The sequence below is a fragment of the Genypterus blacodes genome, unplaced genomic scaffold (genome assembly GCF_046128005.1).
Source record: "Genypterus blacodes isolate CSIRO-AG114 ecotype Tasmania unplaced genomic scaffold, CSIRO-AGI_Gbla_v1 ptg000029l_1, whole genome shotgun sequence".
In the NCBI taxonomy this organism is placed as follows: domain Eukaryota; kingdom Metazoa; phylum Chordata; class Actinopteri; order Ophidiiformes; family Ophidiidae; genus Genypterus; species Genypterus blacodes.
In genome coordinates, this window is record NW_027466842.1 from 2,967,513 (window position 1) to 2,994,253 (window position 26,741).

Consider the following 26,741-nt stretch of genomic DNA (forward strand, 5'->3'; position numbering starts at 1 on the left):
AACCAAGATGTCAGGGATATTGATTGGAGTGAAGAGTAAGGTAATTCCCGCTGAGGGTGACTCCTGAAGGCAACAGGCGGGGCTTGTGTGGGAAAGTGTCACTCCACTATAAAATCACCTCTGCAGTCTGCTGACTAATGCTCGTATCCTCCAACAGACTCCCTGTCCTTCCTATCATACCCTTCTCTCCCTTCATGATTGCACCTTTACCTGTGTAATTTCATCTTTCATTTGGCATACATTACCCCTCTCTGTCCCTCTACATAACCTTCATGTCTCACTGTATCATAAATATGTAAATAAACAGGCCAAAGTTTCTATTGAATGCACAGAGCGGCAGTCGTGGGCGGTGGGTGGTGACCTCGGTCTTAGAGCGCTGCACGCAGGGAAGGTAGTCCCATGCCAGCGGAAAGAGCTGGTATCCAAGACAACTGATTTTGCATATCTGATTGGCATATCATCCAGAGCGAGAGAGAGAGAGGGCGGGAGAGAAACAGGGAGAGTTTGAGTTTAAAAAGTACAGTGTTACCATTTACAACTGACCATTGTATTCTCCAAAACTTCAACTTCAGTCATTTAAAAACAAACTCACGATCATATTTGATAAAAGCTTTCACTAAACAACCACACCCTGAGAGAGAGAGAGAGAGAGAGAGAGAGACAGAGAGACAGAGAGAGAGAGAGAGATACAGACTCTTTAGTCATTCAGGGGTTAACTGAGCATCCAAGTGGTTCTGCTGCATATCCCTCCACTTCCATTTGATTATTCATTTCTTTCTCATTATGACCTCATGTCATCCTCCTGGGCCAAATCAGTCAAAAGCTAAAATAAATAGTTGCTATACAAAACAGCAGAGGTGCTGTTTAGTTTAGTTTTTAAAGTGAGTAATTGTTTTTAGGATTACAAAATCATTTAATAGGTCATTTCCTTTTATTAGGCCCACACTTATATTGTGCACATTCTTTTCTTTCCGGGCATACCAACAGCCTTGGTACACACTCACACAATACACTTATGCGCCATATTCCACCTGTCAGAACAGAAAGTGGAAGAACGGCCTTCAGCTTCTGTGCTTCGTATAAATGAAACAAACTACAAAGCGTCTCACATTTCAGCTCTCTGGTATCGTCGCAACATCACAAATGATTTCACAGTTAGTTAATTTTGATGGTAATTGTTTTGGGCACTTTTTGTAATTTAGAAATGTATTATTGCCTTTAGTTGGTGCGGTTTTCTTTCTTTGTATGTAACCCGACACCGTTGAAAATGAGTATTCTTCCTAAATGGTACTTTGAGAGGAAATAAATAAATATATCAAAGATGATTCAGAAAGACTTTCAGTGGAGCATTACGAAATTATGCCCTCCTACTAAATCACAACATTCACACAAATAGACACACACGCATTCCTGTCATCGTAGCCGTTAGAGAGCCATACTGTAGCGAGAAGAATTTGTAAACTTTGAACCCAGCTCTGTAGCCTGCAGCGGCCTGTACACACAAGCAATGCGGAAAATGATCCCATTCCCCAAATATTTCTTAAGTCGAATCAGACATGGGATTCACACTGCACACAGAGTTAAATAAGAAAATGTGTGAGCAGACAACACACACACACACACACACACACACAGACACACAGACACACACACACACACACACACACACACACACACACACACACGTCTTGGCGGTGGCCTTTAATCTGGGACCATGACAAGCATGCAGCAGATGGTGCCCAGAGAGAGAGAGCAAGGGAGCCCAGGCACATTAAAAGCTTCCCCGCCGACACATACTCTTCTGGGCCCTGTCCAGACATTGGACTCATTTGGCCTTGCCTGGTACAGCATCACCCTGCCGAGCCTCTTTGGTCCCCGCATGGCAGTGGCCCCATTGCTAAACTGCTCAGGTTGCTGGCCTACAATTTGCAGGCTAACACAAAAGCTGTGCAAACCGTCCGACCGTGACCTGCTGTGTCCAGTGGAGCCGCACTGTGTGTCTCGTCTCTTTGGAAATTGTGTCTGGACGAACTTCAGACCAGCTCTGCTTGTGTGGCCGTGTTGAGCTTTTGTTTAACTTTGTCAGGCTTTATCTCACGCAGACTAATCTATGCCTTCTCTTACCCAACCAGAGAAGAGGTTTTGAGAAGTTACTATTGTCCAAACAACATCATGAATCATCTCCCTGACCTGTGAAGCCAATTCTAGTCTGACCTCTGTCTGCTTATCTCGCATCTTTTCCTGGCCCCTCCCCTTTCCTCCCTCCGGGTTTTGCCTCAGGTGTGTTTATGTTTACAGTGGTATCCTACCTCTGCAGCTGCTGCAGTCGCTGGTCTGCAGGCAGGAAGTTATGCTTGAGGTTAAGGTGGGTCAGGTCATGACTGTAGAACAGGTTAGGAGGAAGTAGCTCCAAACTGCAGCAGGACAGATCTACCGAGTTGATCCTCTGGGACACCATCTTGTAGAAGGGGTGGTGGGATGGGGAGGAGAGAGAAGAGGAGAAAGAGAAACCTGGAGTTAAACAAGATTATCTCTACTGCTGCTAGACTTAAATGCTTTACGCTGTGTGTATATCTGCACAACTTGCCATTAAGGGGTCAAAGGGTCATTGCCTAGCTAATCGTTTAAGGATTATAGAGTCAGGAGAGGTCAGGGGAAAAGTCCACCCACTGCTACAACGTCACACACTCTATCGCCATCTAACAGGTACCCTTAGCAGTAAACCCGGAATACTGTACATCTCAGATTTTGATATCTGAACTGACATTCCAGTACAAATGCGCAAACTCGTCTTGAGGGAGAAAAGCTTTGGTCTACTGGAGCCTTTCAGAGCAGAGTTGGCTAGGGGCTCATCCGTAGTCACTGGGGCACGTGCGGCTTCTATCCAGGCTTCTATTCTGAGTGGGCCTCTGGGCGCTGGTGACATGAGTGTCCCTGTTAATATTTAGGAAAGAGGTTTTATGGCTATGGCCTACTTGAGTTCAAATGAGAGAAACGAGAGGGAGCCAAGAGCGGTGTTTATCGCTGTGGAAGTGTGTTTTTGTGTATGAGTGCACCCAGAGACACTCGGGGTGTATATTACAGTGTATTTGAATTTTTAGGGGGCGAAACTGTAGAATATTAGGGCGATTTTGCACCTGGCTGTTTCCTATACTGGTTGTGAGTGTCATGCCATATTTTCATATTTCATCCACAGTTAAGTTTATGTGTAACTATTGTTGAGAGGCATATGTTGCTTTCTCTCGCTCACACTCTCTCACACACACACACACTGTACCTTGGCAGCATGTCTGTGCCAGCGCAGGTGCTCCGTGAAGCTGTCAAAGCTGACATAGTAGGTTTGACCCTGAGGCCCCGCCGAGCTGAAGGCCAAGCAGTGATTGTGCTTCTTCACCTCCTCCACCTACAGCAGAACAAACAACGCAAGTGTCATGACACACACGAATGGAAATCTGACTGACGGATGTATCATTAGGTTTGTTATTATCTGACCTGGCTTTTGTTAATGGACATTAATGCTACATTAGATTGAGAGTTCTAATGGCCACAGGGTAGCCACATTCAGTCAGGCAGAAGCACAGTCATGAACATACTCACATGTTCATAGATGGAACACATGCGTGACATGAGTTCGAACAAACGCATGCAAATGAAATTCCTTTTTAGACACGCATAGAGACACGCAAGCACATGGACTCCGTGTGGATGAATGACTAACTTAGTCATGGTGTTTGAATAGAATTGTGCACACAGTTACAAATACGTGTACACACACAAACACACGAACAAGCATTGTCTGCATGAATGGCTAACTAGAGGCCATGTGTCCTGCAAGACATGTTTCAAAACTGGGTGTGGTGGGATATGGAGCGTCCATTGTGCCAGACGGACAGATAGAAAGGGCTTTGTAGGAGAGCTTCAGGATTATTCAATAGCCTCGCAGATACATAGAGCTGTAAAGCAGTCAAAAGGACAGAGGACATTTACCAGAGGCTCTCTTCTTCACACTACAAGAATGAAAAAGTTTCAAAGGGGAAAATGGATTTTTAGGAAGTCAATTTGACAGGCAGAGACAGCAATAAGGCTCGGAATTTGTATCTAAGTGAATATGCTAATGCGTTAAGATAAACACTATATCATGCCTTAGCTCTTGATTAGAAATGGACAATCAAAGAAAATTGGCTGCAGAATGCTTTGCACGTTATGGCTTTGTGAAACTGGCTTTATACCAATTCCCATATCACCTTGGGCTGTAATTAACAAAGCAGCGACTGTTGGATGTCACACTGAAGGACAGACAGTTGTTGGAGGTGCATGGTCATCCGAGACAAACTTCTCTGCGCGGGGAGACATTTACACAGTCTTATAGGCGTGACTCTATAAGGTCACTGGTGATGTGAGATTATGGTTTCATGATCGGATGGGTGTGGTACATTACACATTACACATTAAATGATGATCTTATGATGTGACCATATCATACTTTTCCTCCAATAAGAGGCAGGATGTGCATCTTCCCCGTCTGGCTTTCCTTGACGGAGGAGACGATGACACAGGTGCCGCAGAGGATGACCTGTCGCCTGGTCCAGCGGTTGACCGGTAGCTGCAGCTTCCCTTTCCGGACATTGTACGTCCCCGACAGCTGGACCCGCTCGGAGTTCTCCACGATTTGGGGCTTACCTGGAAGAGAAAGACCAGCAAAAAAAAAGGAGATTAGATCTATTTTGTCATTTGATCATTACTCCACCACAATAGAATCAATCTTAATGAGTGTGTAGAATGCAGGGGCAGTAATTATCAACACAGATCCATGAGCAACGTGACGAGCAAATAAAGCGAACACAAAGAAGTAGGAGTCACCGCACTGTGTATTACCATAACACTTAAAATACATTCAGCCAAACTGTCAGCCTTGGATGTCCTACTTTACATGGGAATTGAATAGCCTGGATTTGCATTCAGTGCAGCTCTACATTAATACGGTCTCAGATTCAATACCAGGTGCGTTCTCCTCTAAATTATGCTCTTACAATTTTCTGCGACGCCTTTATTCATTTTTACCCCTTCTGCCTGCCCTGTTCTCTTGCCTCACCGCCAGCCTGCCAAACCTGACAGTCAGCCTGCTTATCAGGCATTCTGTCAGCCAGGCTGTCTTATCGTACTGTCTAAACATCCACCTGCTTTCTGTCTACCTCCACCTCCGCAAAAAAAACTCCCCAGGCTGGCACGCTCCTTCCTCCCTGTCGCCTCTCTTCTGTCTATCCATCCGTTTGTCTGACTTTTCTGATTTCCTATTCTATCTATAGTTTTGTGTTTTGCCTGCGGCGTATTTAACCTCTGTCTTTCTTTTGTGCAGAGAAAGTGACTAATGTTGCGTTTTATGAAGTTAGCCTTTGAAAAAGCGACAGATGGGCCTCAGAAAATGTTTCACATCCTGTGGCCCGCTGTAAACGAGCCGCATCCCTCCCTCCTGTCTCTTTCACACATATTTCACTTCATTCTAAACACACTGGGCCGAGCGGAGGGGGGTGGAGGTGGCTGAAAGGGAGGGAGAAAAGAGTCAGTCGGGTAAGCAAGTGCTAGCTTGCACATGCTCTTGTCGCTCTGAATAATTTGGTGTGGAGTAGTTGTACCCTGTGCGCACTGCAAACACGCTCGGCTGAGACACGAGTCTCCATATCCAGTTGATGCAGCTTAACCAATACCACTTGTCAGCTGAGGTTGTGTCGGCACGCAGGCGTCTACTACTTATCATGATGATCTCAATGCCGCGGTTCATGTCACCGCTTGACGCTCACATGCGGAAAGTTATATTCAAACTATGGCAACGCGCATTTATTTAATCAACACGGAGCACTGCGCCATGACCTTCGCCCTGTTTTATGAGCGTGACTCGTGTTTACGGCACAATCAAGTTGCGCATCAATAGCTGTTGAGTGTGTAAGCTGTAACACTGGCAATATTCTGGCAAGTTCTGCTGTCATGTTCGACTGTGAGGGTGAATTACACCGCACATAACTAGAGGGCATAAGACTTTGTGTAAATACCACAACCGTTTATGTTTTGGGCATATTCATATTTATGATCATTCAGAGTTTTTATTTGGTATTTTTATTAGTTTTATGAATAAACAAGAGTTCTTATATTACATAAGAATGTTTTTTTCACTTTACTATACAGTATCAATACAGGTACTTTGACTTAAACAATACATTTATTTGTTTTTAATGGTGAAATGCTTGAATTAAGATCATTATGACATTACACATCAATCTCTACGCCGGACATAATATTATGCTAAAAAACAACACAATCATTCTAAATATGAATTCTCTAAAATGCATTCACGTGCCGTTCATCTGTGCCTGCTGGTAAACGGGTTCAACGGGCGCACGTGTGCCAGAGAAAAAAGTACAGTACAGTAGAGATAAAGTAGAGTCGCCTCCTTCGTTAACTGACGTCCCTTGGGCAATGCCAACTTAAACATGTTCCACTTCACACCGCGGATTAAGCTATTTATACGTACAGTAACTATGTATACTGTTAATGACAAGTGAAGTGGCAGATAAGCACGCCTCTTTTTCATCACTCCACACTGGGCTCGGGCAGTGAGCCGTGACCTCGCAGCAGCTGTTCCAAAACCTGATGTTCACTCTCACCAGATGTATGTAGGAAAAGAAAGTATAAGCATTATATTCCAAACAATTCTTCCTTCCTATATATATGTATATATGAAGTGAATTCATATTGGTGAAATCTGTTTAAGCATTTCGTTGGCACACACACACATACACGTGATGAAGGCGCACGTGCGAATGCGACATTATGAAGAGATAATGCAAGAGCGTGTCATTCCTATCCAAACACATACTTCATATTCTTATCACTTTCACATGTTGGACAGCACCGCTTTGCAGTTCAACACCTTTCTGAACTCTTAGTGGACGCATAACTGTGAAAACATTTCCGGAAAACTTTTAAAGTCGATTGGCCTGTTCAGAAACATCAACCGTGTGGATATGTGGGTTTAAAAAAAAAGCTTGATCGCAATCTGGAATGCATATCGTGTTTTCACCTCTGCCCGACACGTAACGCTGCATCATTATGAAAGGTGCAGAGAGGTAAAAGGTGATGTCAGCGGGAATTGGAGTGCTTAGGTGAGTGCAACCAGCCTGTCACCCGCCATGGCCTTTTAAACCTCCGCTGAGGCTTCCTCGAGCAAACAGTTAACTTAACATGCCCTGTCACTTTGTATCTGAGTAATCACCTCCAGTCACCTGAAGAGAATGAGAGAGAGAGCGAGGGACGAATGGAGAGGCAAATAAATAACTGAAGCAATTCAGTCACAGCCAATGCGATGGTGGTGGAGAGAGCCCTTTGCATTCTCCCCTGACTTAACATTGATGCATTTTGACATGTGTGTATTTCTGTGTGTTTCTCTTTTACCAGGACAGTTCAGCTATTTGTGTCTCACAGTAACAGCTGGCCGCTATCTGTCTTTCACAAACACATTTACTTCTACTTCTCTTCCCCGCTGAGTTCCAAGAGCTACTCTTCTCCTTTTTTTCTCAACTTTCTTTATTTGACGATTCATCTGATAGTTCATCGCCGTGTCTTGTTTCAACTTCTTTAAACATGCTTCCTTTATAGTAAATTGCTGAGATGCTCAACATGACACGTTTCATAAATGGAAGCAGAAGATATCTGACGCGGGAGATAAAGGCTCAGAAGCGTTTATAAGTCCTGGACATCACATCTGTCACAGCCGATAGAACTGTAACATTAACTGCTGGATATAAGGAGCTTCCCATGCAGGCTAAGTGTGTGTGGCCGTGTGTGTGAATGTGTGTGTCCACGCATGCTCGTGACTTATGTGGGTCATCGGAGCCCTGAGGTGCGGCATGCCCGGTCCTGTAGTGGAGGTGTGCTGATGTCAGGTTACATTTAGCAGGCCGGGATGATTAACGAGGGATGTGGCCTTGTTACCACTGAGAGGATGGCGAATAAAAAGCGTTGATCTGTTAAGCGGGAGATGGATGGAGCGGGTGGCCACAGATACTGATCTAAAGGCTAACACATACACTGTAGGAACTGATTGCACTGGCGGTGGCAAGACCAGAAACGTACCAACACGCTTTCTCAATATCTGAATAGAGCTGAGGAGGTTACGTCATAGCCAGACTATGTTTCTTCTGGGGATTGATTATGTTATCTTATTGAATGTTCCCTCACCTCCCAACGCCAATAATCCAGGTTTATCTGTAACGGAAACAACTCTTGTGATAGCATGATGTATATACTGTTTATATATATGCAGGTGAATGATTTGCATACAGGTAAACACTCCCCCCATTTATGGCATTACACTATTCTGTACTATGTTCTTGTCTCTGCAGGAAGTGCTCACCATTGAAACAGAAATTGGAACAAGGAGGAACACACTTATCGTGGGTTATGGGTGTGTGTGTGTGTGTGTGTGGGAATGCACAACAGTCTTTTCCTGAGCTCAGGGGGGAGGAATCCATCTACAGTAAGCAACACACACACACACACACACACACAACGTAGTACTCCTGCTTGTTCCAGGAATAGACTCTGCCTTCCTCACATGAGCACACCAACCTTGCAAGGCCTTTCTGGTATTTATAAACACACTTCTTGTGCATCGCCGAATTGATTATGAGATGACCACTGTGCTGCTGAAAACATGACTTGTGCAGGTGGCCTGTGGTTCATACAGTTGGAAGCTGACGGCCGCGTAAAAGACCAAAGTCTCTTATAATTTCCTTCCCCTGCTGTTCAGTAACCAAGTGATCCCGGGTTTCTGTGGCACACCCCCGTAAACAGGAAGCTCACGTGAGCGTCCCACCCATCTCCCTGCTTCCTACAACGTGCATTCCCAAGGCCAGTCTAAACGTTTGCCTCCATCCAGGACCTTCCATTCATATGACTTGTTTACAAATGCCTGATGCGACACCAATTCAGCAGCAGCCTCGTTCCTGTTTGGTCCTTCAACATGCAGGACACAGGGGGCGGGGGGAAATGACATGGATGTGCACATGAAGCATGAAGGTTCATAGCTGTCTTGTATGTGGGTTTGTGGGCATGTAAGCACGAGGAAGAGCATGAGTAGGAGGAGGAGGAGGAGTAGGAGGGTGCATCTTTGTGCATATGTAGGAGAGAGCACGCTCCAACAAAGGACTAAAAATAGTAGGAATATGCCCATGTGACATATTGAGGCTAAAAGCTTGTGAATTATTTGTCAAATGCAACACGTACCCCCTTACTAAGCTTAATCATGACAATATGCTCCTGCTGGTTACTCTGCCAACCGAGCTGGGAGGAGGTAACCAGTCTGTCACCCCGGTCTGTTTATGTTATTGCAGGATACCTCAAAATGAATGAAGTGGGGTTGAATTGAAGTGGGTGGACAGATTGCTGAACAGGTTATTAGATATTGATCTTTAAGTTATGTGACAATAAAATCTTAAATAAGAAATGAAGTATAGATTAGAATTAAGCATCTACATCTGCCGATATCCATATAGTGAATCTATAAAGCTGATAATATTGGTCAGGGCTCTAGTTGCCATTGTGTCTTTACCTTTTAAAAGCCAAACTTGAGCATTTTCATTCATGTTTTTGTTAAGATAAGATTTTGACTATCAATGAATCATGTTACCCTTTTCAATTAAGCAGCTTTTGATATTTATTTTTATTATATTGCACTGGAAGTTTGTTTTCTCACTGCTTTTCTTGTGTGACAAAAACAAAGGCAAACATTCTTTTTTGGGATTGTTTAGTCAGCCAAAATAACCTTGACACAACTGCTGCTAGACTACAACAGCTATTTTTATGCAAAGTCACTTTAAAAGTGCGACTTCGAGACCTTCTATCCAGGAAATAACAAAATCGTGACAAGCCAACATAAACTCACAAGCTGTTTATTGGCTATCTGAGCAATGTACCGTGTCTGTATCCAATGTATCCAACAAGGAAAGTGACATTTTGCTTTGTGCTCGTGACTGTTGTCTGACATTGCACATCCTTCAGCCTAAACGACACAGAAGAAGAGTGGTTGTGTTGGCTCTCACTTGCTCATGCAGTGGAGTAAGCAGAAGACAGAGCTCAGGGAAAACACGTTTTCCTGGCTCAGGTGACCATGAAATGTCCCCCCCCCCCCGTCCCTGCCCCTGAAGAGGGAGCCCATAATTAATAGTTTGTTGAATGTCCTCAAATTGGAAAAGCTTGTCTCCCTTAAGCGCGTCGGCCAAGAAGGACGCAATCAGAAACACACACGCATCGCACAATTCTTCTGCCAATCCGGTGAAACACATCCTGAATCCAAATGAGGTCACCGCTTGCAATATCTTCCCCATCAATCAAACCATTACCCTTTGCCCCTGGGGAGAAGGGAAGTGAACAGGCCTCTGCTATTAAAGGCATTGTACAACTCCAGTTATCAGGTCAGTGCAATCCCTTCCACTGCCTGCAGGGGCACTGTGGGGACGTGTTAAAGCAGAGGGATGACCTAAAGTCTCCTCTAATGCTGATTTATCTTTTTATTTTGACTGGAATTTGACCCAGCTGCACACTCAGCAGATTTGCAGTCTAATATGACTTAATGCACAACATTACATTGACTCACTTCCCCTCACAAATCCATCCTGGTCATCTTCACATTTTTGGGTTGTGTTTGTCTGATTCATCACAAACTGAAGTAAACACAAACGCGCACCAGCGTACACACCCAATCACCAACCATAGATTTGACAAAAGGGAGAGAGGAAGCACATTGAGAATAGGTCAGTAAATCAGGTTATGCAACAATGCGTTCTTAAATAAGGCCTACGCGGAAGAAAAAAATGGATTTTGATTATCAGGGAATTCAATCATTACCCACTAAAAATAGACCCACTGGATTTGCAGCGGACAATGCTCACAAATGCAGGTATTAAAGGAAGATTTTCCTCAGTGATTCCTTTAGACAGTGGAAGCGTTGAATGCTGACGTACGTTGATGTGTGCTCCCCCTCTCCACTCCTGTTCCCGAGGCCCACTCCTGCTGCTGCTGTTATGTAATGAGTGTGTGTTACGAAACCTTACATTGGAAACACAAGCCCTTTGATGAGCTAGAGATTGCGCACGCACACACAATCACAGAGAGAGAGAGAGAGAGAGAGAGAGAGAGAGAGAGAGAGAGAGAGAGAGAGAGAGAGAGAGAGAGAGAGAGAGAGAGAGAGAGAGAGATCTGGGCATTGTTTTCACCCCTTGTTTGTGTGTGTGTGTCGAAATGCTAACGTTATCACCCGAGTGGACAAATGTGTGTTTGCTCACGGATACAATATGAGTGTGTGTGTGTGTGTGTGTGCATACTACAAATGATCTGAATGCATACATGTAAATCTCAGCAGATTTGTGCGGCTGGTTAATGTTGCACAGATCTCTGAATGAATTATTTATAATTTTCTGGGTAAGTGTGTGTGTATGAAATAAATAAATAAAAGTGAGAAAATAATAATGAGGGTCCACATTGGCTGCAGTAGAGGCACACACGGCAACACTTGGCCCTGCGCTGGTGTCGAGAGAGTAATGGCGGTAAGAGCAGAAGAAGGGAATATAAAGAGGTGTACGGGGCGAGGAAAGTACGACGAGGCAAAGCAGAGAGGCTGAGATGGAGACGGAAAAGAGACCGACTTCACATATAAACACATAAATAGACCAATAAAGAGAGATAGAGATGTGGATTCGGGCACACCGTATCACCTCAGACAGATTGAGCTCCAGTTGAGCTCAGTCAGCTATAAAACTGCATTAAGACTGCGAAAGACTCTAAATCACCTCAGGCTCTGTGCATGAATGGGTACAAAACAATATAAGAAGGCAGACGGAGCCCTGCAACAGGGGAGAGTTGACTGAACAAAAACAAACGTGCCTCAGCATCAACGGAAATGGAGAAACCGTAAGATCTATTTACTGAGGCAACGCAACCGAGCCAGATTTCTGACCTAACGCTAACCCTGAGCCCTTGCATCACACTGGCTGTGCTAATCTAAACCAGGCAAGAAACAACTTTATTTTGGCACCTGACTGGTTAGATTTGTAAGAGGGCTAAAAAACCTCAAACCTCTCGCAAACTTATATCCCTGCAATGATTCATGTGATGCGGTTGCTTGTGCTTGTCCAGTTTAAATGCACGATACACTGTGTTTGTTCATCAGTGTGGAAGAGAAGGTCTATGCCATGTTGAGAAATAATGAATTACCAGCAGGTCATGAATGCGTGAGAAACAAATGGGGGCTGTGCTTTCACACACAAAATAAAGCAAGCCTGCACACGTGTGAACTGAGTTACTGTTTTGCGATAGTAAACTGGCAGGAAAGCCAGGGCGTCCAATTATGTAATGGGTCTGTCTTGCTTGTTTATAAGCATACAGAGGTTGCTGGGGAGGTTTTCAGTCTGGGTGTGTGTGTGTGTATTCATATTTTAGATTAATGTGGCACAGGCCAGAGAAGGTCGCCACTAAACTCAAGGTTTTCCTTACTTGTCTTCCTCCATTGCTATTCTGTCCTCTACACTCACTCCCTGAATAACATCCACTCCCTACACAATGTCAAGTTTTCATATCTCTGCCATCCACGCTGTCCCCTGTGTCACATCCTCTCAAACTGTTCTCTCCTCCTCTGTTCTTTCTTTGCCCCTCAGCTTCCTGTACAGATGTATGGTCGGAGTGGTGATGATGTGTTAACTACTGTAAGGAAACTTTTCTAGCCCTGACCTTCTTTTGGTTGACAGCATTTGCTTGTATCATTGTGGATCTATTCTGCTTAAGTGGTGTTGAGTAACACGCAGATATCCTCGGAGAACCTAGGTTGATGCTCTGTCGTTGACTTTTCTCTCTGACCTCCCTGAGGAGAAAGAGCAGTAAAAGGGGGACTTCCAAACAGGGACAGAAAGTAGTACTTTATTATTATTGTCCCATTCAGCCTCTTCTGTGTGCACAGCTTCCTGTTCAGCCCCAGGGTGGCACACCCAGTCTCTGCTCCTCCCCCTGCCCTCCACATGCCAGCAGGCCCTGCAGTGTGTCCTCAGCACAGCCTGTGCCATCATGTTTAAGGATATACTGTTGACAGCGATGGGTCACTGCAGCCCAGACACAGGGTGCCACACACTCATAAATGATGCAACGCTCCCCTTTAGTCTAACAGCTTTCTCACCAACACGTAGAGACACTTCATCAGGTTTGCACACATACAATGCATGCACAATGACACAAAGGTAGCGTCTAGCCTGTAGTGCAGCAGGTGCAATTAATCTTAAAGCGATACTCCGGCTATTTTACACAATGTCACGATTTTCAGGTCCTTTAAATGCAAACTAGGCCACTGAGATTGTTTTTTGTAAGTGGGGGCATTCTGGACACCCTTATGGATCCCTGTGCCAAACACATGGAAAAGCCTCCAAAACAAACTCCACCTGAAGTTATACATTTAATCAAACACAAACATGTTCACTGTTGCCACAGAAAGTGCTTTTTTAACATGAAATAGCTAATACTGTATACATGGAGGGCACTGTAAGGGAAAATAGTACCCAAAGACAAGATTTTTATGATGCATTACCATCATTGTAGCGTAACACAGTGCTGTTTGGGATCCATGAGATACATTAAAAGCTTTATTGAGACATGCATAACTTTGCTGTGCTGTTGAAGTCATAGTACAGGGTCATAATAATAGCATACCTGATAAGTGAACATCAAATATCTCCCGAATGTCAGCGACCTAGTTTACTCGCCTACACTCATGAAATAAATCACAACATTTTGTGAAATCTCAGGGGAGCTTTTAATATGGGTAAAGGATTAGGTATATACAGTATCTGCTCTGCGTTTTATTCTACCGTATATAAGTCTACAAGCTTCAACAGTTCAATATGCCATATGGGCTGACAAGCGTCAGAATATTGGCACTAGGGAATCTCATATATATAGACAGAACAGAGCATATGGAGCACAAATGGGAAACAGACCTCGCTGTGATTTCCTATGGATCATTGCGACTCCCGTTTGATCATCTTCGACGGAGCTATAGCACTTTTCAGTCAAGATGAGGTGGTTAGTTAGGGGGGGGTGCGTGTGCTCTCAAACCGAGGAGATGCAGAGAAGATGATTACACTTCTGCACATTCTCAGGTTCGTCCAAATCCTGTAAAAAAGTTTCTGAAACACACATTATACATCTTTTCTCATCGCAGAGGACCCAGGGTTGCTCATCAGCGGTGTCACTGTGACACTTCAGCCTCCGCATTCTGTCACTCAGCAGTTGTTAATGGCCTGTGTACAGCAGCAGCCTGTCTCTGAGGCACTCTATAAAGCCTTGATAAAGTGCAATGCCTTACACTGTATGGGGGGCTTAAAGAGAGTGCAAGGCGGTGAGTGGGAGAGAGGGGAATGAGGTATTGTTGTCTTAAGCACCGGTACAATAACCCCCCTCCCAGACAAAGGTTTAGACTTACCCAACCAGCATTCAACCCCCCTGGGAAGTGCGCGGGGAGGGGGCTGAAACGTGAGAGCCCGGGGATGAAGGGAGAGTCGTGATAAAGGCGCGGGCTGACAACACCTCCCTCTGATACCGCGGCTAAACTGGCAAGATGAGAACGCTAATTGGAGACGCGCTAAAAGGTTTGATGTCACGCAATAGGTTCGAAAATGATTGTGTTTTGGGCGTGCGTGCGTTTTGCGAGCAAGGCGTCTGTGAGCGTCTGAGTTTATGCGTATGTCAGTGATTAATTACCTTGCAGGGACTCCCGCCTGTTTGTCGCCCTGGGTTCCCCTGTTGATTTGTACCACTGCATTAATAATGCCTGTCACTGATAGAAATGGAGCTAGAACATTTTTTAGGTTTAGAGCTCGCCAGCCTCAGTCCTTCCACTGTTTCACACAAGATACGAGATCACAGTTTTGCTCCTTGTCAAAACGGTTAGACACTCCATGTGACATAAACACAAATTACTATAATTGGAATGATTACTTAGAACTCTGGTGATTTTAATCCCATCAGAATCTGCCATCAAACTCATGGACTTTTATTTGGCAATGCCTTCCAATACTAATGTTGGTTGTATAATATTAATAGCTTAATATATAAATACTAAATGAAATACTGATTAAGCTTTGACCAAGTACTCTAGTTAAAGGAACTCAGTAGCCAAACCTGCTGAAGCGCAATCATGATTCTGTATATAGAATGCGTGCTGCAGTGATTCATTGGATTGTGATGGGGGGTTGTGTTGGCGCATGTCAGTCAGTCACAGCGGCTGTCTAAATCCAAAACCGACGGCACAATCAGCAGGTCAAAGGTGAGGGCAATGTAATCTGATAACCAGTTCAATCTTAGGCTGACGTTGATGATAAGGACACACAAACAGACACCAAATGGACTGAGACACGTCTCGCCTTTCCCGCGCTAAATTTATCTCCCAAGTTTGTCAAAGACGCATCTGTGATGCTAATCTGACAAAGTCCAACATTGTATACTAAAGATTTCCACAAGCTTAGAATAAATACAGTTTATTCATCTGGCAAAACTCAAGAGTGTGCAAATCCACCACTTATTTACTTCAGAGAAATACTTCAGTCATTTTGGAGATCCATCGAGAAACACTCATAGTTCAATTAAACAATATTTTCTGTCTCAATTTGTGTTCTTAGCAAAAAACTATTTATATACGATATATATTTATACCAAAACTGAAATCAGATCTCACACTTCCAATCAAAACACTTTTTTGTTCACATATTAGCATCATGGCAAGGCAGTCAGGTAGGTATTAGCACATCGCAGCGGAAAAGCACTTCACCCCTTCTTAACAAACACTGGAGTGAGTACGTCATCCTGGCTCAACAAGCAACACATTATGCACTCACGATGCCAAGAACCTGTCCTATATTAAGCTATGTTGGGCGACAATGACATAATTTGCATCCCTGCAAGTAATTATTAGCTCCTAATCCACGGTGAAAGGCAGTCGGGCCTTTTTCAGTTCCAAGCTTTTCCCTGAGGGGGAGACCACAGACGCAGAGATAAACAAGTCTTTGTAACTGTTTGTACTTAATATTTAATGCTGTTTAATCGTAGACGCTATGAAAGACTCCTATAGTTTAGCAACGTCTGGCAGGGAGCCAGAGGACGCAATGATCAAGTTCTTCCTTCGCTCCGAGACAAAAACTCATTTGACAGCGAAGAATGAGATTCTCATTTTCTTTTCTCTCTCATTCAGTTTCTCCACAGATTAAAAATAAATGGAACATAATCTGAGCTCTGTTGTGGTATAAGAAACAATGCTGTATAAGACAAAAACAGAATAACTCTCTAATTCCCCGACATGCTTTACTTACTAAATAAAATGTAAATGTCTGAACAACCAACTGGCTATTAGTGAGCATAGCAGGTGTGCAGCTTTAGCCTTTGAGTATAGTTGAGAAGAAGTTGTGATTCCAGACAGAAGCTACAAAAATCAATTGTTCTTTAATCTAACAGAAGGACAATATTGAGAGTAATCACACTAGATCAGTGGTTAAAGCTTCAGTCCAGCACAAGGCTAGAGAGAAAGAAGAGAAAGCGGGAGAGAGAGAGAGAGGGAAAGAGAGAGATGTACAGAGACAGAAGAGGGACAGGGCATGAATTAAAGAGCCGTGTCCTCCATGATGACAGGAGGAGTGAATGAATGAGATTGTGATGTTGTTGCACATTCCCCTCAGCCCCACGTGCTCCCTGTGTCTTTCTTCTGCTCCCCCCCCCCCCGCCCCCTTTCCTTCCCTTTTGTTTTGTTTAAAATTTAACAAGGTCTGGAACAGTGGAGGGCCGAAACGGGCATCCGGGGTGTTTTGGCTCAGCTTCGCGTCACATGCAGAGGCCATGTGAACGCGGTGGCACTGGGAGAAGAGGGGTGGGAGGGGGGCGCAGAGAGGCAGAGAGAGAGAGAGAGAGAGAGAGAGAGAGAGAGAGAGAGAGAGAGAGAGAGAGAGAGAGAGAGAGAGCGCCTTTAACCGGAGGGATTGGGAGGAAGCAAGAGCTATTAAAGCACTGAGAGGTAGTAAAGTGAACTGTATGAGACACATGAAACAGGAACTATTAAGACGAAAAAAGAATGAAAAGGAGAAGGGCGGAGGGGAAGAGAGAGAGAGAGAGAGAGAGAGAGAGAGAGGTAACTTCCCAGTGGTGGTGACAGCTCGTCTCCTTTAGGGCCTGGGAAATTATCAAAGTGCACCGCTTAAAACAAGGGACCCGCCACACAAAGTGCCATAATGATTAATGATTAGACCTGCTGCACATTCAACTCCAAAGCGTACAGCGAGCCATCACCCTAGTCTGAATCTGCGCTTTTTTGGGAGTTTTTCATGTCATTACCACTGAAATGTGACCGTTTTAAATGTGCAAGCTCCTGTAGCGCCACCTATAGCTCAAACGCTATTCAAACTTTTTAATAGGGTTTTCACTGAATCTTGGAGCTAGGGATGGGGGTGTAGTATGTATTCATGTTGAGCATTTGTGGGTGGTCGAAATATGAGACAACTCACGGTGGAAATTGAAGAAAACATGCATTTCCCACCCAAGAGGGTAACCCTGCCTTGTCATTATCATCCTCATCATCATCAAAGACCAGCTGATTCGAGTATGATTCTACTTCTGGTACTTATTTGTGGGCCTGAAGAGGCAGATGGCAGATTCTGTATGTCCACGTGTCATGTACAGTTGCAGTTGCACCATAAGTTCTCACTATGAGGCTGTTGTCACACCTGGAGTCTGCACCAGAGGATCTGTTTGGACTGTCAACTGGACTTCCAGCTTCAGACACTTTAACTTTAATCTTGTAAGCGTGAGGGGTTGTTCTACATTTACTTCCAGTCACAATGTACTGTTGTATGGTAAACTGTGCAAAGCTCTGGCTGTACATCAATTGTTTTTGAGCACATCCATTGATTTCTGTCTGCGCAGCTACATGGACCAATGAGGAAGTGGCAGTCACGCACTACTGCATTTTTACGAGAACTAAACTTTAAAGTCGGTCATTTATATCAGTGTCTTATTTCTATTAGAGCAGAGTCCATGGAAACAAACTGGGCTCACCGTGAACACCTTATCTAGCTTTGTCCTGTTTGATGACACAAACAAAGTTTCAGGGCCAATTTGGTAACACATTCCACTCATAAGCTTAAGTTTACAAACCCTTCATATATTTAGCCGTTTGTTTCCACAGAGCAGGAAGATGCCTTTACACAATAGAGGATTGGTAAAACAAACCAGTTTAAGCCCCGCTGGAGCGCTGGTATTTATGGTTCTCACACTGACACAGTTCTGTCCTGTAGTACTCCACCAGGCAGTGTGCGCCCTAATTGGAATTTTTGGGCCTCTTTAATGCTGACAGTTGCAGATGTTGTCTGGCATTAGGCTGTGCTGCTGATGATCAAAGCTGTGGAGAGTGAGCGCCTGCTGGCCTGCTTCTAATCCCCCCTCTTGCATGCGGTCAAAGCAGGGCTTGGTGCTCAGCTCAGGGACACCAAACCTATTCTGTGGGCCATAAAGGAAAACCATTTCACTACCATGGTAGCATGCACAACCTCCTCCAACACCTCAAGGTTTCTCTGGAGCATTTAGCAAGAGCAGTTTGACAGACAGCTGAGCTGTCAGACCAGTCCCATGGGGCAGGAAAGCCTCTGCCCTTCCCAACCCCCTTTCCAAATTCTCAATCTCAGAGCGTGCCGGCAGCTAGACAGGGCTGACATATCAACATGACATTCTTTACCCCTGAATCCAGCTGCAATGTTGATTTCAGTTACATAGTTCAGGTCGTTTCCCCTTCATTTCCACATGGAGCACAAACTCAGCTTTACACGACAGCATGCGCACACGTTGTCTGCACTCACAATGCTCACACAGGAACACAGAGGGGCATGAGAGGTCCTGAAAACTGTACATCTGTTCTGAAGGATAAATCTCATTTCTGTCTTTTTGTTAATACTTTTTATAAAGACATTTCTAAGAGTGATCAGTATTTCTTGGAATGAAGCGCAATAAGCTAGGGAGAGACAGAGCGATATGGGAAGATGGAAAGATAAATGGAAACTGTCAGATGGTGTGAGGGAGGAGGAGATGTGAGGAAAGATAGCAAGAGGAGAGGGAGGAGGATCGATCATGAGATAAATTAAGAGAGGGAGGAAGATTCTCTGAAGAGGAGGGAGGGAGGATGTCAGCCAAGAGGCAACACACACAAAACAGTTAGCCTGGCTTTAACTGCTACAAGCTGATGCCACCATCCTCTTAATGTCTGTCTAGATTGTAGATAAGTGTGAGCATCCTCAAATCTCACACATCATTTCAGTAAGCACTACTTTAACACAAAAACACACACAAATCCATTCTTTGATTCCACCCTGGCTCGCATTTATCTTGTGAGCGTACTTACAAACATACATGCAAATATCTGACAAACACTGACACACCTATATTGGATTTTAGCCCCAGAGTCTGAACACACAATGACTCAGTAATGGAACATTTTAGAGAAGAAACAAGCTGGGAAATAGATGTGGCAAAGGACGTGACAGCCTGATGTTTAAGTTCTTCTGGGAGTGTATTGCAACGCAGTGATTTGGGGAAACTAAATTATGTTTTAGCATGAATTCCCTTCTGCCAGATCGTTTTCACGGAGCATCAAGCGTGTAACCATCACGTCATGCTGAGAGTATGAAGACGTGAGACGTGGAGCGGGAGGACAGGCCGAGTGGTTCTGTGCTTAATAACTACAACAGAGCCTGTTTGAGAAAGCTGGGAGCTTCATTAAGCCTTTAAACCCTGCAGTCCAAGTCCTTTAAGTCATCACGTCATCAGCCACTGCCTCCTCAGACAAACCCTGAGGTAAAGGGACGCAGACGAAGACCTTAACTGAGATTCCTCAAAGCTTTAAGAATAATTAAACTAGCATTGTGCACACTGCTGGTAGACTCCAATTTAAATAGCAATATTAGAAAGTCTGCGTGCTTTACTCAGCAGTTCATGTAATTATATTCAGCATTTCAACTTCCTCTCTTAAAAACATGGCAAAAATGTAAGGGCAACCATCTATAAATTTTGTCTTTGTTTTATCTGTTATTTCATTGCTAATCAAGTAGCTTTCCTACTTTTTTACAAAAATGGATGCGAAGAAGCAAAAGTCTCTGATGGAGCAAAAAACGCTGGATTCATTTTTTTTCTGTTTTCGTGCACAAAGAAAACTAAGGTTTCCAGGCCTGTGCACATAGAAGGAAACAAAGCGAAAGGCTGAAAGATGACATACAGTTACAGCGGTAAAAAGCCTGGTTTAGCTGGCAAAAAAAATGATTTTGTGGCTAGGTGGTGTGATGCCATTCAGACCTGATCCTCGTCTCAACGAAGGGCCCAGAGCTTCAGCATTAAGAGCCATTATCTAATGTGCAGAGGTGGTTCAAGTCAAGTGGCGAGAGAGAGTCCTTTGCAAAGAAGTAGAAGGAATAAATCCAGATGGTGCAGAGCTTTAACCGCGTATTGACCACTGCGTCTTGTTTATAATCTCTTTTAGCTTTGCCGTCATTGTAATTGCATTTATGTTGAGATGTTATGATTAAACATCGGGTGAGTTGAATCAAACTCTTACTAGCCAGTAGCAATTCAGTCTCCAAAATCTGTGCAGAGGGTTAAAAGATCCATATCATACAATGCATGTTCCACTGAAATACCTGGGGTGATCTACTGAGCCCTTTCACGATGTCATGTGACAAACTGTGACCGGACCCCGCAGTCAAAGGTCAACCTAAAGGAGCAGGCGTTTATGAGAAAAACCAGGAGAATTAAAAGATAAGCGGCGTGCATTTTTCATCCAGAATACCAACACACTGCTTCAGGTCCTTAAAACATCATCAATTGTCTAACTAAACAAGCAGATGACCAAAACGTGAACATTTTGAGGGCCATGTTTACCTCAGAGTTACAGCTGTGCCCCAAAGCAAATTAAGTAGAAACTTGACAGTGCTAACATTACATTTTGTAGCTCCGGCTTTGCCTATTACTGTTGAAAAGGCGCAATAACAAGGCTGCAAAGAGCAAGAATCACGTTAATAACGCTCACAATGTTTCACCATGCAACCATTACTGTTTCTATGTTGAGTAAAAACAGGCAAGCTACTTCCATTCTAGCAGATATCTTTGCTTTTATTACTTCGGCATGAATAATTGTTCCTACCAAGTTAACTCCCGCTGGCACACGGTGAAAACAACTTCGAATTACCTGGAAACTGGGTGCAACACAGGCTTTAACAGTTATTGACCCTGACTGTTTCACAGAGGATTTAGCTCATAAAACTGCACGGAGCTGAAAGGAATTAATACCTTGATAGTTTTCTAGGCCAGTATACAGCGGTGGTTGTTAATTTCACTCATAAAAACAGGCCAAGTCTAAACAGCAAATTAGATTTACGACAAATTGCATCCGAAAAGTAAACATCTCAACTTTAATAGTCCGGGTAGAGAGCCTCGCAAGAAGCGGTGGGTAAGCTGAAGGATGGCAGTGTTAGCAGAGCTGAGGAGGCTAATGAATCTAAATTATTTAGTGCGGTGCTTTGGTTTGGAGTAGAGAACTCTGGGTCCTCCGCCTCGACGGAAACCCTGTGCCAGTGCGTGTTAGGGTTCAGTGTGCCATTTCTTTTTCTTTCAAGTCCACACAGGCACACACACTCACACTCACACACACACACACAGACACACAAACAACCTCTGGGTAAAGGGAACAGTGCCATCCAAGCAGGGGGTGGCTTCATTACAGGCTATGCTGAGGATCTCCTGTCATCTAAGTTAAGGTTCTGTGCTCACAGCAGAAGCCCTCTTATATTAGTTATTGATTATTAGCCTGTGTATGTTTCCCCCCCCCCCCCCCTTCTTTCTTCCTTGTACTCAAACTTTAATAAAGGCTTATTGCTGGCTAGGCATTACAAGAGGCTCCTGTATGAGAAGCTCTGAAAGGATCACTCGCAGGCCTGCCAAAGAGAACAGCGGCCCTTTGATCTAGGCAGCCTGCTGTACTTGTGTATGTGTTTGTGTGTCTAACGGGGCAGAGTTCTCTCATCTGGTCACTGCAGAGACTGTGCACTCAAACCATGACCTGAGCTCTTCAAAGTCAAACTGGCCTCTGCATTGACTACATGCACTGGCTAGATGCATCATAGCAACAGCCTCTTCCCATCATTCTTCCGCTGTTGTGTACCGAGTACCTCATCTGTCTTCTTTTTTTTAATATTAAAGATACAGTACAGTTGACTGGCATCTTATATAACTGATATCAAAGAGTAAAATTGCACAATGCTTTAATTGAGCTGCTATGCAACAAAAACGTGTCCAGATACTGGACTTCCTGTATCAGAGACCGCTCTGTGTCCACAGGCATGCAAACACAAGGCCTTTAGTGTGACTGAGTTCTACAATTGTGGCAGCTGCGCCTGAGTGTCAGCCAGCAAGTCAGCTGAGGCTAGCCCTATCTTCACTGTCTGCACAGGACGACCATTGCAAATCAGCTCAACATGTGTCAGCGGAGTATCCTCTCATACTCCCCCGTCCACTGACCCCCGACACCCTCCTTCCACTTCCTCCTCAGCAGACATGCCTGACATTCTAGAGGAGCCAGCGTACATTCCTCACATGCTTCCATCGTGTAAGGCAAAGCGGAAGAGGGAGTGTGGTACGACACTGCTTGTGTCTGTGTGTACTGTGCACGTGTGTGAGGAGTAAAGTGCTCTTGGCTGTCTTTTTCCATGCTTGTGGTGAAATAGAATGAAGCCTTTTGTGCAAACTGTGTGCCTGGGTGTTAGCTGTAGATGTCTGGAGAGAGCTCAGGTGACCGGAGTTAAGCTGTCTCACATGGGATGTGAAGGCATCGGCCTCAGAAGGGCATCGCGGCTTCTGTTGCCCGCTTTTAATGGCCGCTGCTGCTGGTTGAGTGCAGCTGACTGCACAGGTTGTGAGGGAGTCAGGCCTGTAAACCATGCATTTACTTTCCACATATGCAAAATAATCCATATGAGCCCCTGCGTTCACGCTCATGCAGCATTACATATGAAACCATCTAAATGAACGCGATCCATCAGTATCTCCAGCTGGAAAGTGGTTCGACAACGTGACGGGAAGCAAATGTAGCCATTTTCAGCTTTATATTGAGTGACCTCTAGTTCCACAGCCTCTCCGGACAGAGTGTTTTTTGTATTGCCTCTCTCCCTCTCTGTACTTCAGGCTCACCAAAACAGTGGATCTTAATCTTGACATTGACACGGCATTGCCTCAGAGGTGTGTGTTCTACAGAACCGCACTTTCACCACCACCCATCTAACTTCCCACAGCAGTGACAGCAAAAGCAGCAGTGGTGGAGGCAGTGGGCTGGGGGGAAAAAAAGGTCTTCCTGAGCTGTAGAGGGGCACATTAACCCAGCTTGGCAGGCAGTTAGTTAGTGTGACAGTTGCTGTGCTGGATGCCAATCGGACAAGTACTGTGCAGCATCTCAATGAACAGAATTCACTGAGTCCACAGAGCTGGGGGCTTATGGTCCCCTAAGTCATACTGCTCCCACCGCTACTCTCCATCCACCCACAAAAGCATTCAGCCTTTTCATTAGGATGATAATGGGGCAAAAGCCGGAACAGGCCCCATGTCTGAGCACCATAAGTTGCGGTGATGGCTTTGTAGCCATGTCATGCGTGTCCATGGGAGCAGAGTGTGCTGTTACGGTCCAACAAAGACAGTCAAGCTCAGGAGAAAAAAAATCGCTGAAAATTTAAAGTATGTCCCTGAGGCACGGTGGATCTAGAAAACCGGTTGCCATTTGTTCAATCCTTTCACTTTCGACCCATTCGACCAACCACCTGACCAAATGTGATCGTGATAAGGCATCTTCCTAAAACAGGTTTCCAGCTACCACTCGCTTCGCATTAACCTTCAACAATGCTTCGTTTATCCATCATCAGAGGTCTTGTGCTGCGAATATGCTGCTGCATTCAGCTCACCTGACTACATTGGCAAACAATGGGGATAACAGGAATATCTACTGACAAGATATTAAAACAACAAACTGTGAATGGATAGGAAGTACTCAATAGTGTGTACCTAAGGCTTGGTCAGGGTTGACATGAAATGGAGAAATATGCCTTAGCCTGCATGCAGTGAAAGGGAAATCATTTGTTGGATTGGTGGTTCATTCTCCGATACAAATAGACAACCTGATACAGTTACAACCAGCATTTTTTACTTATAAAGCCTTTAACATGGAGGCCATCGCTTGTTCCTGGACAAGCAGGTAAATGGACCATCATCCAATCTTCATTACATTTAGACCTAATTTCAACAAGTGCATGACTTACCTGCATAGAAACGTAACAAGGAGCCAATTTCTGTGTTCATCCCTTCTTCTTGTACTCGCCATGGGTCCTTAAATCCAAGCTTAAAGAGAAAGTCACTCTGGATCTGCAGAGGCCTTTCATCTGGGCTAAGCCTCCTGACAGCTTCACCATGCAGCTGAACATACAGCGTAGGGTTGGAATCATAGGCATCTCCTTTGTGGTCTGATGTCAGCTCTGATTCTGCAGAATTTCGGGCACAGCTGGGGTCTTGAGTGTCAGGTGTATTACCTGTAGAACAGGCTCTTGACAATGAGCTTGCACTACTGCTGGGTGGCAAGCTGCCCAGACTGTGAGGGCAGCTTGCAGCTTGAGACTGTGAGAGTCTGCTATCTGGCCCCATACTGTTGGTCATGTCATTTAAATGTCCTATGTTGCACTGCTTGTAATTTGCAGTGACGGCACTGATGCCATTGGTGTGATGTTGAAGGATAGGGTCGATGCTTGAGCTTGAGGCAGGGCAATCCAGCTCCAGTTCATCTGAGGAACTGCCGTAAATGTCATGGCCCTCTGTGGCACTATCAAATGAGGGGCTGAGGATGGAAGCCTCTGTACCTAGGATCATGTCATCGCTCAGGGAATCTCTGTGCTCACTGAGCTGGGCGCTGGAGCTCAGGTCATCGAATGCACTGCTCTCCACATCCGAGCCAGAATTGAGCCCATAGCTGTCCACGCCGTTCCTTTGCTCAGAGTCGTCATCATTAGGGTTATCCATGTTAGAATTCGAATTTAAATCTGACAGTGAACACGTTATGTTATCTTGTGACTCTGATTCGGGGGTAAAAAGTTTTCCATCAATGCCCTGTTGCGTTTGCCTCTCATCAGCATTCTCCATAAGCAGCAGTCTCAACCTGTCACTCGGATGGCCCCTTAATTCAGTAGATTCCAATGGAGTCAAATGATTGCATTTTATACTTGCTTCTTCATTCATCTTGCATTGATTATCATTAAAGTCGTACTTCACATTGCAGTTGCCATTTTGGTCAGTCTTCGGGCTATCCTTACTAAATATGCGCATAACGGAGCTCGACTTACTGCAGAGTTTACTCAGACGGAGCGCCACCTCGCCGGCCGTGGTATCCATAGTGCAAAGAACCGGCCTGGGATAAGAGGGCGTCAGTCTGTCGTGGACATGTATGGAGCCCCTGTGTAGATCGGTTCGGACCCACTCCCGATCCGAAGTCTGGAGCTGCATGTTCTGACGGTGTTTCAACAGAGTCTTCCTATCCAGACTCCGCGTATTTAAAGACGCAGAGGAGAGGGCCGAGTTCATCTTGGCGCTGCAGGCGGCGGTGACAGCTGAGGCAGCTGCGGCGGAGAGGTTCCTCTTCAGGCGCCTCCGTCTCAACAGGAGAGAGCTGGAGTTGTTGGAGGAGCCCCGGCCATTAGACGCGACAGTTCGGTTTGACGCACTAGATCCCAATGTGGAGACAGCATGAGAAAGGCCATTCCCGTTCTTTGCATCTACGCGGGAGGGTGCCAAATGTCCACCGCCATCATCCGCTGGAGTCCACCGGGCGACAGACAGTCCGCTGGGCTTCTTTATTAACTTGGTCGCGCCTCCATCCGACGCGCCGTCCTCAGCGGCAGCCTGCACACTTTCCATTTTACCAATGAAAAGTAGCCTACACTAAACAGATAACGGTGCGCACTTGGTTACACCTACAACATCTATACGTCTACATTTAAAATTCCGAATACGTGCCACCAGTTGTAAATGTCCGCCAACTGGGCGGCGTTGCTGACTTATTCCACTAGTAGTCATTCACTTCTTGCCTTCGTTCGGTGCCCCAAAAAACATTGTAACCGATGAAATTCGCTGGGAAGCGGCTGGAGGCGTAGGCAGAGAGCAGGGCGGAGACGTGACCGTGCGTCTCATTTGGACTAAAATACTATGCTGGAATATGAAATGAACGTCGGCCGACCTCCTACGCAAATACTGACTAATATATATTCATGAGGAGGACACAAGATGGGGTCGGTAACAACAACGCGCGGCATTGTGGGAAATGCAGTTTGCCGCCACGAGCTCTCCACCGCCGCCCTTGGCGAAGGACTGAATGATAAAAACTACATTACCCAGTCAGAGTTCGCGCCGTTACGAAGGCAGAGGCGGTGTACAGATGAGAGGCGTAAACATAGAGCCTATAAAATGTTTAGTGTACGACCTCCCCCAGCGCGTCTGCTTATCTGCTGGAGTCTTATCTTGACGGGCTACCACTGCCTGTGTTTAACTTGTGTTAACAGTTAACAAGAGAAAAAAAGATGACACTATAAGTTTGTGCAGTCGTA

At 44.9% G+C, this 26,741-nt stretch overlaps 1 protein-coding gene across 1 annotated transcript in view; it reads right to left on the reverse strand.

The window, feature by feature from the left end:
- The window catches only part of phlpp1 (PH domain and leucine rich repeat protein phosphatase 1), a 36,449-nt gene extending 10,090 nt beyond the window's left edge, over positions 1–26,359 (reverse strand). The window contains exons 1-4 of the mRNA XM_076144804.1: positions 24,414–26,359; positions 4,484–4,680; positions 3,278–3,403; positions 2,310–2,458 (exon numbers count right to left, since the gene is read on the reverse strand). Of these exons, the coding sequence (XP_076000919.1) occupies positions 2,310–2,458; positions 3,278–3,403; positions 4,484–4,680; positions 24,414–26,055 (2,114 nt within the window). The 5' untranslated portion in view covers positions 26,056–26,359. The remainder of the gene's footprint in view (positions 1–2,309; positions 2,459–3,277; positions 3,404–4,483; positions 4,681–24,413) is intronic.
- Positions 26,360–26,741: the final 382 nt, after the last annotated feature.